Below are 19,969 nucleotides of genomic sequence, written 5' to 3' on the forward strand. Positions count from 1 at the left end.
TTTCATTTTAAAGTGAACTATCCCTTTAAATAGTAAAGTATTTTGAGCAGATAGATTTCAACTTCAGCTGCAACCACAAGGTGGCAATGTCAATTCAGAGACTAAAGTCAACGCATCTGCAACACTTGCCAAACCTTTTTAAATCAAAGTTACTTTTTCTTCACGTTCTGGTCAGGCTCCAATGTCTACATCAGGAGGGAGCTGATTTGCTGGGGCGACAGCGTTAAACTGCGCTATGGCAATGGGCCTGAAGACTGCCCGTACCTATGGGCCCACATGCAGAAATACACAGAGATCACAGCCAAACACTTTGTGGGAGTTCGTCTGGACAACTGCCATTCAACTCCACTGCATGTGGCTGAGGTACAGCTCCGCTGTCAAAAGACACATTATTACCATTGGCTTGTTGAAAGACAAATTATGTGTTTAAGATTAACAATGTGTTAAAGATGAGACATGTGGGGCAGGATTGATTTTCTTTTCTTTACACATTTTTATATGATGAAGTCATTAGTAGCTGTCTTTATTATTAGTACATTTTGGCTGGGGGTTGCTCCTTGGGTGCCAATTAATCTGTCATTAGATGTACTTGATACTAAAAACGTTACAGTAAGTGTCTTATTCTCAATTTTATGCTTATTGACAGAAATTGTAATGGTATATTAACAAAACATTTTTGCATCAGCAAAAGCCAGTAGTTTAGGTTTTACCTGCCTTCTTAACATTTTAATTGGCTCTGCCACAATAAGACCCTAAAAAAGTATTTCTGTATTCACACCGTCCTTGTTGTTGATCCTGAATCAGCAGACAGTTTTCTCTCACTGTCAACTGGTGTTGTGCCTTGCAGACCATGCTAGCAGCAGCAAGAGCAGTCAGACCCAATCTCTATGTGATAGCCGAGCTCTTTACAGGCAGTGAGCTGATTGACAATGTGTTTGTAAACCGGCTGGGAATAACCAGTCTCATCAGAGGTCTGTAGGCATGACACTAATAAAGTCTTGTTTGTCTCCTTTTTTTTTTTCATTGCATCCCTTTCTGTTCTTGTTTGACAATCACCTTTTCATTTGCCCTCGCCATCTCTTGTGAATTTCCTGTTCATCTGCAAACCTTTATCTCCAAACTTTTTTCTGCTCTTGGAAAATCTTCTCTGCTTCCTGGCTGGTTTTGATTCAATTGAGACTTGACTCTTTCCCCCTCTGAACCCATTTCTTGCACCCCATCTGATCCACTAACATTCGCTCTTGCCCGTGATTTGCCTAACCCTGCTTGCTGCAGTTCATGCTGGACGCTGCCCGCACTATAAGGCCTGAACTATACGTGGTGGCTGAGCTCTTCACTGGCAGCGAGGAGCTGGATAATGTCTTTGTGACTAAATTAGGAATCTCTTCACTCATCAGAGGTATGGCATCCTAACACTACATATTAATACATTATAAACCTCGAGTGTTGAATTTGACCTGGCCTGCACTGATGCTGTGTTTTGTGTTTTTTACGCTGGGGTATGATGCGAAATCTACCTACATTTTTAAACCTCATGAACATGGATTATTTTTGCAGAATATTCTTTACGTTATGTTGGATTATTTTATGTAGAAAACAGTAAATCACACAAAAAAAATACTTTAACTTGGTCAAATAACCCCGCCATATAGGGTCTTAATTATTTTCCTGTCAATTAAGAGAAAACGCTTCTCTGCCATTGACGAGTTTTTCCGTCAATCCGTGTTTCTGCTATTATCCACTAGACGTCGCTCTAAAACCCATAAGTATCCCCTTAGGGCAAACAGTTTAAACTCCGTGTATGTTTTGATAATTGCTCTGAATCTGATCTCTATCAAAAATCATTCACAAAAACGCAATTATCTTTGCTTTTTGCTTAAAAATGTGTATTTTTGAAGAAACCTACTGTACCCATATTTGAGAGGTGCTAAACAGAGAACAAATCGAATGAAAGGAGGATGAAATGGGGTTTTTTTTTAAAGCAAAGGGTCTGTTCTTTTATTTGATATGTTGTATGTTTATATATTTAAAGAAGAACATTTTCTGAAAGGCATTAAACTTTTGTGAAAATCATAAAAACTGCTGGTGCTGGCTGGCTACTTAAAAAAATGCTGGGGGGAAAGCGTTAAAATGGGGTCTGGGTCCCTTAGTGAGGGCGCACTCACATTATCCAAACCAAACCAAACCAAGCCCCAGCGCGATTGTCACCCCTCCCTACTCCCCCAGATGCACGCACTCACACTGTACTTGTATCGATCCGAGTCCGGGCGCGCTTTCGTCATTAAGATGCGATTGTTTTGAAAAAAGCAGGAAGTAAAGCGCTCTCTTAACACTGGAACCCACCATATTGATAAGTCTGTGTTTTTTTTTCGGAGTCGTTTGGTGCGCGATTACAGACAGCCCTCTCACATGTCATCATATTGCTTAGTTCATCTGTCACGTGCGCAGCTCGGACATTCACGTAACCCCGCGGCGCGCATCAAAATGTTTTTACGGAGGCAGATGAAGGTGAGTGGTCGCGCAACTGACGTCTTCACCTTTTGAATCGCGCTCAAGCGCGAATGTGCTCACACCACAGCCTTCCGCGCCTGAGCCCAAGTGAACCGCGCTCCAGCCCACCTCTGCAACCCGGCCGCGGCGCGAATAACCAATCCGCGCTCGGGCGCGGAACAGAGCGATCACACTAGTCAAACAAACCAGGCTTTGGGGGTCAAACGCGCCCGAGCGCGGTTTGGTTTGGATAGTGTCAGTGCGCCCTTAGTGAATTACCAAACTGGCTAGTTTAAAAAAAGTTATTTGTAAATACAGCTAAATATATTGAATATTTAAATTTTTAAAGAAGTAAAATAAATCTTTGGTGGCTCTAGAGTACATATGTGAAGTTTTAACTTAAAATACCATATAGATAATTTATTATAGCATGTTAAAATTGCCACTTTGTATGTGTGAGCAAAAATGTGGCATTTATGGTTGTGTCCTTTTAAATGCAAATGAGCTGATCTCTGCTGTAAATGGCAGTGCTGTGATTGGATAGTGCAGATTAAGGGGCAGTATTATCCCCTTTTGACATCACCAGGGGAGCCAAATTTCAGTGACCTATTATTTCACATGTTTTACCAAAACTAAGTTACTGGGTTGTTCTTTTTCACATTTTCTGGGTTTAGTGCTGCCTCACGATTAGTCACGACTAATCGTTTGCATAATAAAAGTTTTTGTTTGTATAATAAATGTGGGTGTATTGTGTATAATAATTATGTATAAATACACACACACACATGCATGTATATAATTAAGAAACATTTGCATGTGTATATACATGTTTATATTTATATATAATTTATATTATATGTATGTGTGTGTATTTATATAAACATATTTAGTATACACAGTACAAACACATATACTATGTAAACAAAAACTTTTATTCTGCAAACGATTAGTCGGGACTAATCGTGAGGCAGCTTAGTTGATATAAGCACCAGGGACCCAATTTAAGCACGTAAACATTGAAAAAGTCAGATTTTCATGATATGTCCCCTTTAACTGTTTAATAATCTTAAAACATGCGTCATGTTTCCTAATCCAGAGAAGAACCATGGGGGTTTTGGAAAACATATTTTTTCCAATGTTCAACCTCAGCAAAGATTTCTAAAATTAATTCCCTTAAAATTGTCAAAGGATCTTAAACTTTTTTATTGGCCAAGTCTGTGCTGTTTTAAGTCTTCAGAGAGATTTACTCATGTTTCCTTTAAAAATATGAGCTATTCGAGCCGGGTAAGAGACGAGTTTAGGTATGAAGAATGTCTGAAGTAACAAATCACGCTTGTGGAGAACTACAGTACTACGACATCAACCTTTAAAACATTTCATTAATAAAAGCATAAATGTTACAGCAAAACAATCTTGCAAAGAATCAAGACAATTTTAATGTTAACAGTCTTACTTTCTGTTTAAAAGAAAGTATAACATCAAGCACGTATAAAAGAAAAAAATCATGGGGGGTTGTAGCAATGCACCACTTACACAGCTTGACAGCTTAACCATAAACCCATTAACAGTCACGTTCTTGAGTAAAATGTAAGTGTTTATACTTTGTTAGGTGTTATTAGTGATTGTTTGTGCTGTTGTAGAGGCCATGAGTGCTGGAGACAGTCATGAGGAGGGCAGGCTGGTCTACCGGTATGGAGGTGAGCCTGTGGGGGCTTTCCTACAGCCCAGTCTCAGACCCCTGGTGCCCAGCATCGCCCATGCTATGTTCCTGGATGTCACACATGATAATGAGTGCCCTATTCAGGTGTGCTATTTCAAACACCGAACAACAATGATGTACACTGAACATCTTGGTGGGATTGTTTGAGCTAGTTTAATTTGGATGTTCTGTGTTGTAGGTCCGCTCGGCGTACGATTCATTGCCGAGCTCTGCTATTGTTTCTATGGCCTGCTGTGCCACTGGAAGCACCAGAGGTTATGATGAGTTAGTCCCCCATCAGGCAAGAGATTAACTTCACACAAAATCTTCTCCTGTTTTGAATAATGCATCTATAATAGATTTGGGTTCGATCTTGAAAGAGAAACTATTTCTGCTTTCAGATCTCTGTTGTATCGGAGGAGCGGTTCTATTGCAAATGGAATCCTCAGGCTAAACCTTCGTCCCTCTCTGAGGTCAACTTCCAGTCGGGAATCATTGCTGGAAAGCTGGCCCTCAATAGGCTACACCAGGAACTGGCAGCAAAAGGATTTAACCAGGTGAACTAAATCCCAGATCGCATGGCCATAAGGAGGGGGTGATTTGGACACATATTAAGTGCTTTATAGTATATTCAGCTCAGCAAAGGTTCAAAATAGCAAAAGTAATGTTAACAAATACAGAAAATTACAGTACAGTAGACTGAAATAGACAGGCATTTACTTTGTTGTTTATATTAACAAACAGTTGGTATACCATACAACATGCTAACTAGCAATGGTGTACTGTAAATGTATAAAAGTGGTGTCTTGAAAATTTTCAGGTATGGTATCATTGTCATAGTTTTAGGTTTTTCCTAATGCTCAGATGAAACTTGAGCCTGTTTACTTTAAATTTGAGAAGGTGCACAAGAATAATCTATGCATTCGTTTTTCAAGGTGTTCGTGGACCAAGTGGATGAGGACATTGTGGCCGTCACTCGGCATTGTCCCAGTACGCACCAGTCTGTGGTGGCTGTGTGCCGCACTGCTTTTAAGAACCCTAAACACCATCACTACCCAGACGAGGTTCCACCAATGTGCATCCCTGGTACGTCAGAGCTTTACTGTTCCTCGTGAGAGATTCTGTACATTTTTTAAAATCACTCCTATATTAAAGCAAAACACCACCGTTTTTCAATATTTTACTATGTTTTTACCTCAACTTAGACAAGTAAATACATCCCTATCTTTTTTCAATTTGTGCACTTAATCTTTGTACAGCACCTCGTGAATGTGTTAGCATTTAGCCTAGCCCCATTCATTCCTTAGGATCCAAACAGGGATGAATTTAGAAGCCACCAAACACTTCCATGTTTTCCCTATTTAAAGATTCTTACATGAGTAGTTACACGAGTAAGTATGGTGGCACAAAATAAAACATATTTTTTTAGCGGATAAAAAATGAGAACTATATTGTATGGCTGAAGAGCACTTAGTTTGCAGCACTTCGACCTCGGTGCGCAGTAACATCATCACTCCTGACTACAACCCCTCTCGCTCAAACTTCTGTCAATATTACTGCACTTGAGGTCGAAGTGCTGGAAAATAAGTGCTCTTTCACCATACAATATAGTTCTCATGTTTCATCCGCTTAAAAAAATGCCACGTTTTATTTTGTGCCACCAAACTTACTCATGTAACAGTTTTAAAATAGGGAAAACATGGAAGTGTTTGGTGGCTTCTAAATTCATCCCTGTTTGGATCCTAAGGAATGAATGGGGCTAGGCTAAATGCTAATACATTCACAATGAGCTCTACAAAGATTAAGTGCACGCATTAATAAAGGATAGGTATGTATTCATTTGTCTAAGTTGAGTAAGAACATAGTAAAATATTGAAAAACGATGGTGTTTTCCTTTAAAACACACATACTGTTAATTTTGTGGAAGTACACTTTTTTTGAAGAAACATTTTATTTTAATGGTGCTTTAACTAAGATTTAGAGCCAATGGTCACTGTGATGTGCATTTTTGGGAGGATTTTGTGTAGTAGTTTGGAAAACATTTTAAATTTTTTTTAAACTGTTTTTAAAGTGGATCAAGTTTGTCATTTAGATAAACTGCGGATTACTGTTTTTTTTTTTTTACTGTCTCTGTGTTCCTGGTTTTAATTACATGAGGTAAAGTTGAAACCTTGACAGATCTTTCAAAACAAATTCTCTCTTACAGGTAAGATAGAGGAGGTGGTGCTGGAGGCGCGTATGGTGGAGAGGAAGGCAGGTACTTACAAAAAAGATGAGAGCAGCATTAATGGCATGCCTGAGTACACAGTGGAGATTAAAGAGCACATCCAGGTAAGAGGTAACCTGAGTAAAGTAAGACTGCTTTAATTATAACTGTCCCAGGCTGACACAATAGACTTCACTGAGAAAAGCTCGACCCCTACCCTGCGGTTGTAGCACCACAACCCTTAAAGATCTCTGGTTTCATCTCAATGACTTGTTTTGGTAATCCTCCTCTTTCCTGCCTGGCTGTAAATGTCCGCCGCCCGGACTTGTATTGCCTTTGATTGACTATAGTGTCAACACTGCACGAGTCAAAGTTATCTCTGAGCCTCAGTGGGTTCTTTGTTTGTGCTCAGCTTAAGGACAGTAAGGTGGTGCGGCAGGCCGGCGTGACGTCTCGGGGGCGCAGCGAATTTGTGCAGGAGATCGTGTTCGAGCAGCTCACGCCTGGAAGCGTCATCGCTTTCAGGTTAGTCTTCAAAGGTTTTATTGAATTGACTTACAATTGTCAAAAAGTAAACTGGCATTTGAATATTGCCATTTTAGTTGCACCCTGCGGCAGATGTTCTAAACTGGTTTTGACAAATAAATATTTTTTTAGAGTACTTTTTCCTTGCTGTACACAACACACATATGGGTCACCAGTTGATAAGAACCACTGCCCTATGGCAACGTTATGACTTTCAGCATTGAATTAAATCCAGAAGTGTATTTTGTAGAAGGGGTGAGGTGGTTAAGATCTGAATGCCTTTCTGTTTCAGAGTAAGTCTGGATCCCAAATCCCAGGAGCTGGTCGGTGTGTTGAGGCATCATCTCATTCAGTTTAACCCTTTATATAAAGCAGGCAGCCTGGCTGATCAAAGCACACCTGCTGCACTGAAGACCCCACTTGCACAGTGAGTTCAGAGTCGTTTCAGGGGTTTTTTTTATAAACTTTCCACATTTGAATACATTTATGAATGCAGGAACCTTGAGTAGTTTGACTTCCATTCAGACAGCTATTTATAAAGGGGTGTTAATATCACATTTTAGGCATGCAGAATTTTCTGTAACTGGCAGAGCATGGTGCTAGCAAGGTTATGGGTCTATATCCAAGGAACTGCACATACAGATAAAATGTAAAGCCTGTGCACTGTTTACTTTGAATGAAAGCATCTAACACATAAATAAATAAAATACATCTGGATCCCACATTGAATACTGGGATAAGGATATAGATGTAAAATGCATACACACAGTCTAGTGTAAATACAGGATCTGATTGTGTTTTTTTCATACAGCATTGTTTTAATATTGAAAGTAATGGGGACGCTTTATCTCATTTCTTCTCTGTCAGGATTATGTCTAAACTGACCCTGGCTGATTTGAATGTTCTACTTTTTCGCTGTGATGCTGAGGAGAAGGAGGACGGAGGAGGATGTTACAACATCCCCGGCTGGAAATCACTTAAATATGGCGGACTGCAAGGTACAGGGCAGACCTCAGTAGTTGTATGGGGACACCATTCGTCAAACTTTTATGACCCCCTCCCCCACCCGGTGACAGTTGCTGTCTGACAGGTCGTTTTTATGACCCCTTGACAGATGGCGTTTTATGACCCCTTGACAGATGGTGTTTTATGACCCCATGACAGATGGTGTTTTGACAGGTTGTGTTTTATGACCCTTAACAGATGGTTTTATGACAGTTTGTGTTTTATGACTCCTTAACAGATGGTGTTTTGACAGTTTGTGTTTTTATGACTTGTTTGACAGGGGGCGGGACCATCAATCAAAATCTGTACAAGTTGTCAACTTTAGACAGAAAGTATTTAATGGTTTTATGGCCGGTCATTTAGAGTGATTGTTTTTCCTGAGTGTATTTTATGTCAAGCCTATGCTGATATGTTTAATGACGGCTCGTGTGTGACAGCTCGTGTTTCGACATTTGATGTCAGCTCTCACCCTTCCTCCCTACTTTCTCACAAGACCTGCATTCTTTCACAGGGGTGCGTGTTGTAAAGCGATTAAAGATTTCAAAAACTCAATGTTGGTAAAACAATCCCCCATTACGGTGTCAAAAAGTAAATGTTTATTTTAGATTTAGACAAATCATGAACAATGCTACGATTAAAACTTTTGATTGTAACATCACAAGTTATTTAATTAAATATTCCGTATACGGGTATAGTTTAAGCAATGATCTGAGCCAATACTACAATCTTTAGACGATAGTCTAAACTAAATAAATTTTTAAACGGTTCAGGAATTCCGTGAATCTTTTCATAACCTGCACTATAGTTTCACGCGTATTAAAGATCCGGCGGTGCCTGACAAAGCGCCGGGTGAGCGTTCATATCTGCCATTTTAAAATAATGTTAATAAATGTAATTCTGTCCACTATGGCAAAATAGGATTTTATTTTAGATTTAGTGGAATCTTTAACCAAGTCTCTGATTAAGACATGTGTATACGTGCACAGATGGTGACAGAGAAACTTATATATGACGTTAATAATCTTTTAAATGTTTTTAAGACGTATTCACCCCATTTTGGGGTTTTATTTTTAATTAAAGGCTTCTTAAAACATGTGTGAATATGTGTATATTATACAAAGAGTCTTATATTGTCTGCTCTGACAAAAATAAATTATTATTTTAGGTTTAGGGGAATTGACTGCGTGTGTCTTATAAATACAACTTGATAATACGTTTGTTTTGTAAAGAGACTTCTTTAAAGGCACGCAAGAATAAAATATTTTAGTTGTAACTGGTTAAACTTAAAGCCGATATTTTCTATCGAACTAGTCTATTTTCTGTTCAGACACAAAGTTTTCTGATGCTGATATTATGTCAGTGTGTGTTTGTGTGGGGGTCGTGTGATGTAATCTTTGAAAGTTTATGACCGAACCTTTATTGGGGAGCGACAAGAGATCTCCCGGAATCAGTTTGGATGGAGCAGAGCTGTTATACTCAAGTCTATTGGTATGTATGTGTTTCGCAGTGTTCGTTCCAGTATTTTGTCTGATTTATTTAAAAACTAAAAATTCGATCTCTGGTATTGCAGCGAAATTGTCTAAACTGGTGTTTAACTATTCCTGGTAAATCGCGGAGAACATCCCGCAGCGTAACACGGAAATCTTGGAACAAAAGAGACGCAGAGTGGATCGTGTTGTCCGGTGTGTTTTTATTTAATCCTGTTACAATAGATTTAAACAAACTGGTTTGGTTTAATATTTTCTAATAACATGTGTTATCTGTTTTTAAAGGATTGGATATCAGCGGCAAAGCGAACGTTGTGTGTACTATTGCAAAATATATAGCGGATCTCCACGGTACGTTTATATTGTATAAGAAAAAAGTTTTAATTGTTTTATTTAGATATTTGTCCTAATAACTTGTTTTTATCTGTTTTCAGGTTAGGATACAGACCACAACGCTTTGGACGTATCTTTAAAAAAGAGAAAAATCGGAGACTTTTTGGATTTGTCTGGGACATTTTAAACATTTTGTGGCAAATTGGATTTAAAACGTTTCGGATACTGGATACATGTGTTGGATTTGTCCACAGTGCTTGTTTAAGACGTCTTCACCACATTTTAGGGTTTATTTTTAATTAAAGGCTTCTTAAAACATGTGTGAAAATGTGTATATTATACAAAGAGTCTTATATTGTCTGCTCTGACAAAAAAATAAATTATTATTTTAGATTTTAGGACAAATGTCTGCGTGTATCTTATAAATACAACTTGATAATACGTTTGTTTTGTCAAAAGACTTTTTTAAAGTCACGCAAGAATAAAATATTTTAGTTGTAACTGGTTATACTTAAACCTGTTATTATCTATTTAACTATAAGCTATATTTTTCTGATAAGCCTTAAACAGAAGCTGCTCTGTGAGCGTCTGGGTGTTTGAGATAATTCACATTAGGGGGCTGCTTGTAAACTAGTGTCTTTTAAAACCGCCGTGGTAATATGTAATATGGTAACTCTGTCAAAAAGTAAAAGGTTTATTTTAGATCACACCCTATTTTATGGCAAACAATGCAGTATCTAAAAGTTTGTAACAACACAATTTTATTTAATGAAATATTCAGCATGGGTATAGCAATGAACTGTGCCAAAACCACCGGGGGCCGCCAATAACACAGTCTTTAGGTTAAGGCTTTTTATTTTTTAACTAAATAAAATCTTAATCTTTTCATGCACAATATTCTGTTCACACCATTAGATTGCGGTCCTGCGCTTACAATAGAGAACATAAGCGGATGCGTGTTCATATCCATACGTTAAGAAATCGTCCATATGTCAATTCATCTTCTGGGGTTTGTTTTAAAAAAAAAATGACACATTAAAATCAACTGTGAATATGTGTTTATTACACAATAAAATGTAATTCTGTCCGCACCGGTATAATAGGGGTTTTATTTTAGATTTGGGACTTTCTTTAACCAAGTCTCTGATTAAAACATGTGAATGCTTGTACCAAAGTTGTCAGAAAACGTATGCTGAGGCGCTCTTATGGCGTTAAGAACCTTTTTATTGTTTAAGACATTTTGACCCCATTTCCTGGTTTTGTGTCCGCTGTGGATCCCAACCTCTATGTGTTTATTATACAACAAATGCAATTCTGTCAGCATTTCTAGTTTAGAACGCCTCTGATTTAAACATGCGGGTTTTAAAATGAAACGGCCATGTGACTTTTATGACAAAAGCTATTCGATCTTAATTTTTTTTTAACATCCAAAAGTTTTATACACAGTCCATAATTAAACAACTAGGTGTGTATGAGTAAGATTATATCTAATGTCACACGAGCAGCACCAAATCGCGCATGTGTCTGTGTGTGTGCATCCAGGCTGTTTATGTGTGGGCGTGTTTATGAGCCCGTGTCTTTGCAAGGTGTGTGTGCGTGTGTGTGTGTGTGTGTTTGCATGGGGGTCTATGATGTCTCTGTTTGTTACTAAAGTTTTGATATTAAGTCTGTGTCCTCATTGACAATAAGTAAGGGTTTTTAGATGTAGGCTTTATTACACAGATACTGATTAAATCATGTTATCCATTATTTGCGATTTAAAGAAACTTAAAAGGTTTAAGACATTTTATCTCACATTGTGGTGTTGTTTTTTAATTAATGTAACCTTAAAACCCTCTGTTATCCATTTAGGGAACAATAAAATGTTAGCAAATATTATTTATCAAAGTTGACGATGTTATAAGCCAGGATGTCACTAACGTGACAACAAACATTTATTTAAAGACAAAACATTTTAACAAAATTGCCATGGCTTACAGAGACACACTAGACTTAATAATAAAAATAAAAATATACTATTCGAACATCCTAACCTGGTATTAGGTTAGATTAGGTTTTAAGGTCAATCAGCGTCTTTAGCTTTACAACTTACAGCACAAAACCCCCCAATGACAGGATTTTTATGAAGTGGAGCAGACCCTTTGTATGCCTGTGGGGTTAGGTACAACTAAGGTCAACATCTATCAGTGCATAATAAGCAAACATGAAATTATATTTTAACTATGGTTTGTTAATGATGTTGCTAGGTTCGCGTATTTTTTCTGAAACAAACTTTTCTTTTCAAACTTAGTTAGGATACACACGTTTGTCGCCTCAAACACCTGATCAAAGTTTTTCTTCGCTAGCGACAACTAATGTCTGAGATTTTGTAAATTCATCAGATGGTTTTACGTGTGTATTTCTTAAACAAACATGTTGCTTTTCAATCTTAGGCAGAGTTCATACGTTTTGTCGCCTCAAACACTTGATCAAAGTTTTTTTCTTCGCTAGTGTCAACTTATGTCTGAGATTTTGTAAATTCATCAGATGTTTCTTACTTGTGTATTTTCTTAAACAAACTTTTCTTTTCAATCTTAGACAGTCTTCATACGTTTGTCTTTCGATAAGTTGTTCATAGTTTTTCTTCGCTAGTGTCAACTCATGTCTGAGATTTGTAAATTTCATCAGATGTTCTTACATGTGTATTTTCTGAAACAAATTTATGCTTTTCAAACTTAGGTAGTCATCATACTTTTGTCTTTCGATAAGTTGTTCATAGTTTTTATGTGGTAGTGTCAACTTATGTCTGAGATTTTGTAAATTCATCAGATGTTTCTTACGTGTATATTTTCTTAAACAAACATTTTTTGTTTTTCAAACTTAGTTAGGATACACACTTTTGTCGCCTCAAACACTTGATCAAAGTTTTTTTCTTCGCTAGTGTCAACTTATGTCTGAGATTTTGTAAATTCATCAGATGTTTCTTACTTGTGTATTTTCTTAAACAAACTTTTCTTTTCAATCTTAGACAGTCTTCATACGTTTGTCTTTCGATAAGTTGTTCATAGTTTTTCTTCGCTAGTGTCAACTCATGTATGAGCTTTGTAAATTTCATCATATGTTCTTACATGTGTATTTTCTGAAACAAATTTATGCTTTTCAAACTCAGGTAGTCATCATACTTTTGTCTCTACATACATTTGTACAAAGTTTCTTGTAGCTAGTGTCAACATATATCTGTGATTGTTTTATGAACACAGATGGTTTCATTTCTGTAGTTTATGTAACACCTTGTCAAACTCTTAAAGGTAGTACTATCTGTTTAAAACAACAATGCAAAGTATTTTAGATTTACTTGATAAATCTTTTACATCAAAACAAACTAGGATAGCAATATGTTTGAATCTGTAACAGGTGATACCACCAATAGCGTGTTGTACATAACAAAGTCTGTAAAATAATAAAGATTGATTAGGTTTTTATTTAGTAAACCTTTTAACACAAAGTGTAGAGTCTTTTGTATGTAACAACAAAGATGCGATGAAACAACGCAAAACAAGAGAGGCTGCGTTTGTTAAACCACATATAAATTAAGATGCATACATCTACAAATGGGGCAATGTTTGAAATAGTTTGGCCGTATAGCCTCTAAATTCGGGACCAATAGATTAAAAACATTGCCCCATTTGTAGATGTATGCATCTTAATTTATATGTGGTTTAACAAACGCAGCCTCTCTTGTTTTGCGTTGTTTCATCGCATCTTTGTTGTTACATACAAAAGACTCTACACTTTGTGTTAAAAGGTTTACTAAATAAAAACCTAATCAATCTTTATTATTTTACAGACTTTGTTATGTACAACACGCTATTGGTGGTATCACCTGTTACAGATTCAAACATATTGCTATCCTAGTTTGTTTTGATGTAAAAGATTTATCAAGTAAATCTAAAATACTTTGCATTGTTGTTTTAAACAGATAGTACTACCTTTAAGAGTTTGACAAGGTGTTACATAAACTACAGAAATGAAACCATCTGTGTTCATAAAACAATCACAGATATATGTTGACACTAGCTACAAGAAACTTTGTACAAATGTATGTAGAGACAAAAGTATGATGACTACCTGAGTTTGAAAAGCATAAATTTGTTTCAGAAAATACACATGTAAGAACATATGATGAAATTTACAAAGCTCATACATGAGTTGACACTAGCGAAGAAAAACTATGAACAACTTATCGAAAGACAAACGTATGAAGACTGTCTAAGATTGAAAAGAAAAGTTTGTTTAAGAAAATACACAAGTAAGAAACATCTGATGAATTTACAAAATCTCAGACATAAGTTGACACTAGCGAAGAAAAAAACTTTGATCAAGTGTTTGAGGCGACAAAAGTGTGTATCCTAACTAAGTTTGAAAAACAAAAAATGTTTGTTTAAGAAAATATACACGTAAGAAACATCTGATGAATTTACAAAATCTCAGACATAAGTTGACACTACCACATAAAAACTATGAACAACTTATCGAAAGACAAAAGTATGATGACTACCTAAGTTTGAAAAGCATAAATTTGTTTCAGAAAATACACATGTAAGAACATCTGATGAAATTTACAAATCTCAGACATGAGTTGACACTAGCGAAGAAAAACTATGAACAACTTATCGAAAGACAAACGTATGAAGACTGTCTAAGATTGAAAAGAAAAGTTTGTTTAAGAAAATACACAAGTAAGAAACATCTGATGAATTTACAAAATCTCAGACATAAGTTGACACTAGCGAAGAAAAAAACTTTGATCAAGTGTTTGAGGCGACAAAACGTATGAACTCTGCCTAAGATTGAAAAGCAACATGTTTGTTTAAGAAATACACACGTAAAACCATCTGATGAATTTACAAAATCTCAGACATTAGTTGTCGCTAGCGAAGAAAAACTTTGATCAGGTGTTTGAGGCGACAAACGTGTGTATCCTAACTAAGTTTGAAAAGAAAAGTTTGTTTCAGAAAAAATACGCGAACCTAGCAACATCATTAACAAACCATAGTTAAAATATAATTTCATGTTTGCTTATTATGCACTGATAGATGTTGACCTTAGTTGTACCTAACCCCACAGGCATACAAAGGGTCTGCTCCACTTCATAAAAATCCTGTCATTGGGGGGTTTTGTGCTGTAAGTTGTAAAGCTAAAGACGCTGATTGACCTTAAAACCTAATCTAACCTAATACCAGGTTAGGATGTTCGAATAGTATATTTTTATTTTTATTATTAAGTCTAGTGTGTCTCTGTAAGCCATGGCAATTTTGTTAAAATGTTTTGTCTTTAAATAAATGTTTGTTGTCACGTTAGTGACATCCTGGCTTATAACATCGTCAACTTTGATAAATAATATTTGCTAACATTTTATTGTTCCCTAAATGGATAACAGAGGGTTTTAAGGTTACATTAATTAAAAAACAACACCACAATGTGAGATAAAATGTCTTAAACCTTTTAAGTTTCTTTAAATCGCAAATAATGGATAACATGATTTAATCAGTATCTGTGTAATAAAGCCTACATCTAAAAACCCTTACTTATTGTCAATGAGGACACAGACTTAATATCAAAACTTTAGTAACAAACAGAGACATCATAGACCCCCATGCAAACACACACACACACACACGCACACACACCTTGCAAAGACACGGGCTCATAAACACGCCCACACATAAACAGCCTGGATGCACACACACAGACACATGCGCGATTTGGTGCTGCTCGTGTGACATTAGATATAATCTTACTCATACACACCTAGTTGTTTAATTATGGACTGTGTATAAAACTTTTGGATGTTAAAAAAAAATTAAGATCGAATAGCTTTTGTCATAAAAGTCACATGGCCGTTTCATTTTAAAACCCGCATGTTTAAATCAGAGGCGTTCTAAACTAGAAATGCTGACAGAATTGCATTTGTTGTATAATAAACACATAGAGGTTGGGATCCACAGCGGACACAAAACCAGGAAATGGGGTCAAAATGTCTTAAACAATAAAAAGGTTCTTAACGCCATAAGAGCGCCTCAGCATACGTTTTCTGACAACTTTGGTACAAGCATTCACATGTTTTAATCAGAGACTTGGTTAAAGAAAGTCCCAAATCTAAAATAAAACCCCTATTATACCGGTGCGGACAGAATTACATTTTATTGTGTAATAAACACATATTCACAGTTGATTTTAATGTGTCATTTTTTTTTTAAAACAAACCCCAGAAGATGAATTGACATATGGACGATTTCTTAACGTATGGATATGAACACGCATCCGCTTATGTTCTCTATTGTAAGCGCAGGACCGCAATCTAATGGTGTGAACAGAATATTGTGCATGAAAAGATTAAGATTTTATTTAGTTAAAAAATAAAAAGCCTTAACCTAAAGACTGTGTTATTGGCGGCCCCCGGTGGTTTTGGCACAGTTCATTGCTATACCCATGCTGAATATTTCATTAAATAAAATTGTGTTGTTACAAACTTTTAGATACTGCATTGTTTGCCATAAAATAGGGTGTGATCTAAAATAAACCTTTTACTTTTTGACAGAGTTACCATATTACATATTACCACGGCGGTTTTAAAAGACACTAGTTTACAAGCAGCCCCCTAATGTGAATTATCTCAAACACCCAGACGCTCACAGAGCAGCTTCTGTTTAAGGCTTATCAGAAAAATATAGCTTATAGTTAAATAGATAATAACAGGTTTAAGTATAACCAGTTACAACTAAAATATTTTATTCTTGCGTGACTTTAAAAAAGTCTTTTGACAAAACAAACGTATTATCAAGTTGTATTTATAAGATACACGCAGACATTTGTCCTAAAATCTAAAATAATAATTTATTTTTTTGTCAGAGCAGACAATATAAGACTCTTTGTATAATATACACATTTTCACACATGTTTTAAGAAGCCTTTAATTAAAAATAAACCCTAAAATGTGGTGAAGACGTCTTAAACAAGCACTGTGGACAAATCCAACACATGTATCCAGTATCCGAAACGTTTTAAATCCAATTTGCCACAAAATGTTTAAAATGTCCCAGACAAATCCAAAAAGTCTCCGATTTTTCTCTTTTTTAAAGATACGTCCAAAGCGTTGTGGTCTGTATCCTAACCTGAAAACAGATAAAAACAAGTTATTAGGACAAATATCTAAATAAAACAATTAAAACTTTTTTCTTATACAATATAAACGTACCGTGGAGATCCGCTATATATTTTGCAATAGTACACACAACGTTCGCTTTGCCGCTGATATCCAATCCTTTAAAAACAGATAACACATGTTATTAGAAAATATTAAACCAAACCAGTTTGTTTAAATCTATTGTAACAGGATTAAATAAAAACACACCGGACAACACGATCCACTCTGCGTCTCTTTTGTTCCAAGATTTCCGTGTTACGCTGCGGGATGTTCTCCGCGATTTACCAGGAATAGTTAAACACCAGTTTAGACAATTTCGCTGCAATACCAGAGATCGAATTTTTAGTTTTTAAATAAATCAGACAAAATACTGGAACGAACACTGCGAAACACATACATACCAATAGACTTGAGTATAACAGCTCTGCTCCATCCAAACTGATTCCGGGAGATCTCTTGTCGCTCCCCAATAAAGGTTCGGTCATAAACTTTCAAAGATTACATCACACGACCCCCACACAAACACACACTGACATAATATCAGCATCAGAAAACTTTGTGTCTGAACAGAAAATAGACTAGTTCGATAGAAAATATCGGCTTTAAGTTTAACCAGTTACAACTAAAATATTTTATTCTTGCGTGCCTTTAAAGAAGTCTCTTTACAAAACAAACGTATTATCAAGTTGTATTTATAAGACACACGCAGTCAATTCCCCTAAACCTAAAATAATAATTTATTTTTGTCAGAGCAGACAATATAAGACTCTTTGTATAATATACACATATTCACACATGTTTTAAGAAGCCTTTAATTAAAAATAAAACCCCAAAATGGGGTGAATACGTCTTAAAAACATTTAAAAGATTATTAACGTCATATATAAGTTTCTCTGTCACCATCTGTGCACGTATACACATGTCTTAATCAGAGACTTGGTTAAAGATTCCACTAAATCTAAAATAAAATCCTATTTTGCCATAGTGGACAGAATTACATTTATTAACATTATTTTAAAATGGCAGATATGAACGCTCACCCGGCGCTTTGTCAGGCACCGCCGGATCTTTAATACGCGTGAAACTATAGTGCAGGTTATGAAAAGATTCACGGAATTCCTGAACCGTTTAAAAATTTATTTAGTTTAGACTATCGTCTAAAGATTGTAGTATTGGCTCAGATCATTGCTTAAACTATACCCGTATACGGAATATTTAATTAAATAACTTGTGATGTTACAATCAAAAGTTTTAATCGTAGCATTGTTCATGATTTGTCTAAATCTAAAATAAACATTTACTTTTTGACACCGTAATGGGGGATTGTTTTACCAACATTGAGTTTTTGAAATCTTTAATCGCTTTACAACACGCACCCCTGTGAAAGAATGCAGGTCTTGTGAGAAAGTAGGGAGGAAGGGTGAGAGCTGACATCAAATGTCGAAACACGAGCTGTCACACACGAGCCGTCATTAAACATATCAGCATAGGCTTGACATAAAATACACTCAGGAAAAACAATCACTCTAAATGACCGGCCATAAAACCATTAAATACTTTCTGTCTAAAGTTGACAACTTGTACAGATTTTGATTGATGGTCCCGCCCCCTGTCAAACAAGTCATAAAAACACAAACTGTCAAAACACCATCTGTTAAGGAGTCATAAAACACAAACTGTCATAAAACCATCTGTTAAGGGTCATAAAACACAACCTGTCAAAACACCATCTGTCATGGGGTCATAAAACACCATCTGTCAAGGGGTCATAAAACGCCATCTGTCAAGGGGTCATAAAAACGACCTGTCAGACAGCAACTGTCACCGGGTGGGGGAGGGGGTCATAAAAGTTTGACGAATGGTGTCCCCATACAACTACTGACCTCGGTTAATCAAATTAATTTTACGAACTTTTAAAATATTATTTTATATGAACAACTCTATGGCCTGGTTTTACAGACAGGGCTTAGCTAAAGCCAGGACTAAATAATTATATAAATTTTATTAATTTTTTTAAGACATTACACTGGTGTGTATCTTGAGACAGATCAATGGCACTGGCATATTTAAAGATCTATTTGTGCAATTATTTTTAGTTGAGACAGCTCAAACATTTGTTTTAGTCTAGGACTAGACTTAATTCTTAAGTCTGTAAAACCAGAGGTAAGTATTATATTATATTTTGTATTAATACTCCAATCATCCTTTGTTTGTTTTGGTTTCGTGTACAGGGCTTATATCAGTGATGGCAGATATTCGACCCAAAAATGATCTAGGCCACCCGTTCTGTGACAACCTGAGGCAGGGGGATTGGATGATTGACTATGTGAGCAACAGGCTGATGTCCCGTGGTGGCACTCTGGCAGAGGTGAATTTGTCAAGTGATCAAAACTCAAAATAAGTGCTATTTGAAGCAGATCATCTGAGGGATTCAGCTGGGATTAAAGGAAAACACCACTGCTTTTCATTATTTTACTATGTTCTTACCTCAACTTAGAAGAATGAATACATACCTATCTGTTTTCAATGCGTGCACTTAATCTTTGCACAGCGCGTCGTGAATGTGTTAGCATTTAGCCTAGCCCCATTCATTTCTTAGGATCCAAACAGGGAAGAATTTAGAAGCCACCAAACACTTTCAAGTTTTCCCTATTTAAAGATGTCCCTATTTAAGTATGGTGGCACAAAATAGAACATGGCGATTAAAAAAATAGAATAAAAAAATTGATTTATATTGTATGGCAGAAGAGCACTTAGTTTGCTGCACTTCAACTTGGCACACAGTTACATCATCACTCGTGACTACTCCCTCTCTCGCTCAAACTTTTGTCAATTTTACTGCATCCGAGGTCGAAGTGCTGCAAACTAAGTGCTCTTCCGCCATACAATATAGTTCTCATTTTTTATCCGCATAAAAATTTGCCACGTTTTATTTTGTGCCACCCTACTTACTCATGTAACAGTCTTTAAATAGGGAAAACATGGAAGTGTTTAGTGGCTCTAAACACATCCCTGTTTGGATCCTAAGGAATGAATGG

The 19,969-nt window shown here is 36.3% G+C and overlaps 1 protein-coding gene across 5 annotated transcripts in view; it reads left to right on the forward strand.

Moving 5' to 3' along the window:
- agla (amylo-alpha-1, 6-glucosidase, 4-alpha-glucanotransferase a) overlaps positions 1–19,969 on the forward strand; it is a 35,190-nt gene that overhangs the window by 9,768 nt on the left and 5,453 nt on the right. For 4 of the 5 annotated variants that reach the window (XM_065276117.1, XM_073814971.1, XM_073814972.1 and 1 more), the window contains exons 12-22: positions 176–363; positions 848–971; positions 4,131–4,294; positions 4,389–4,490; positions 4,591–4,746; positions 5,125–5,275; positions 6,396–6,520; positions 6,808–6,920; positions 7,213–7,347; positions 7,788–7,918; positions 19,163–19,299. In XM_065276117.1, the coding sequence (XP_065132189.1) occupies positions 176–363; positions 848–971; positions 4,131–4,294; positions 4,389–4,490; positions 4,591–4,746; positions 5,125–5,275; positions 6,396–6,520; positions 6,808–6,920; positions 7,213–7,347; positions 7,788–7,918; positions 19,163–19,299 (1,526 nt within the window). Of the gene's footprint in view, positions 1–175; positions 364–847; positions 972–1,275; positions 1,400–4,130; positions 4,295–4,388; positions 4,491–4,590; positions 4,747–5,124; positions 5,276–6,395; positions 6,521–6,807; positions 6,921–7,212; positions 7,348–7,787; positions 7,919–19,162; positions 19,300–19,969 lie in introns of all 5 variants that reach the window. The other variant, XM_065276114.2, reaches the window with a different exon arrangement.

This window comes from Paramisgurnus dabryanus, chromosome 6 (genome assembly GCF_030506205.2).
Source record: "Paramisgurnus dabryanus chromosome 6, PD_genome_1.1, whole genome shotgun sequence".
Lineage (NCBI taxonomy): Eukaryota > Metazoa > Chordata > Actinopteri > Cypriniformes > Cobitidae > Paramisgurnus > Paramisgurnus dabryanus.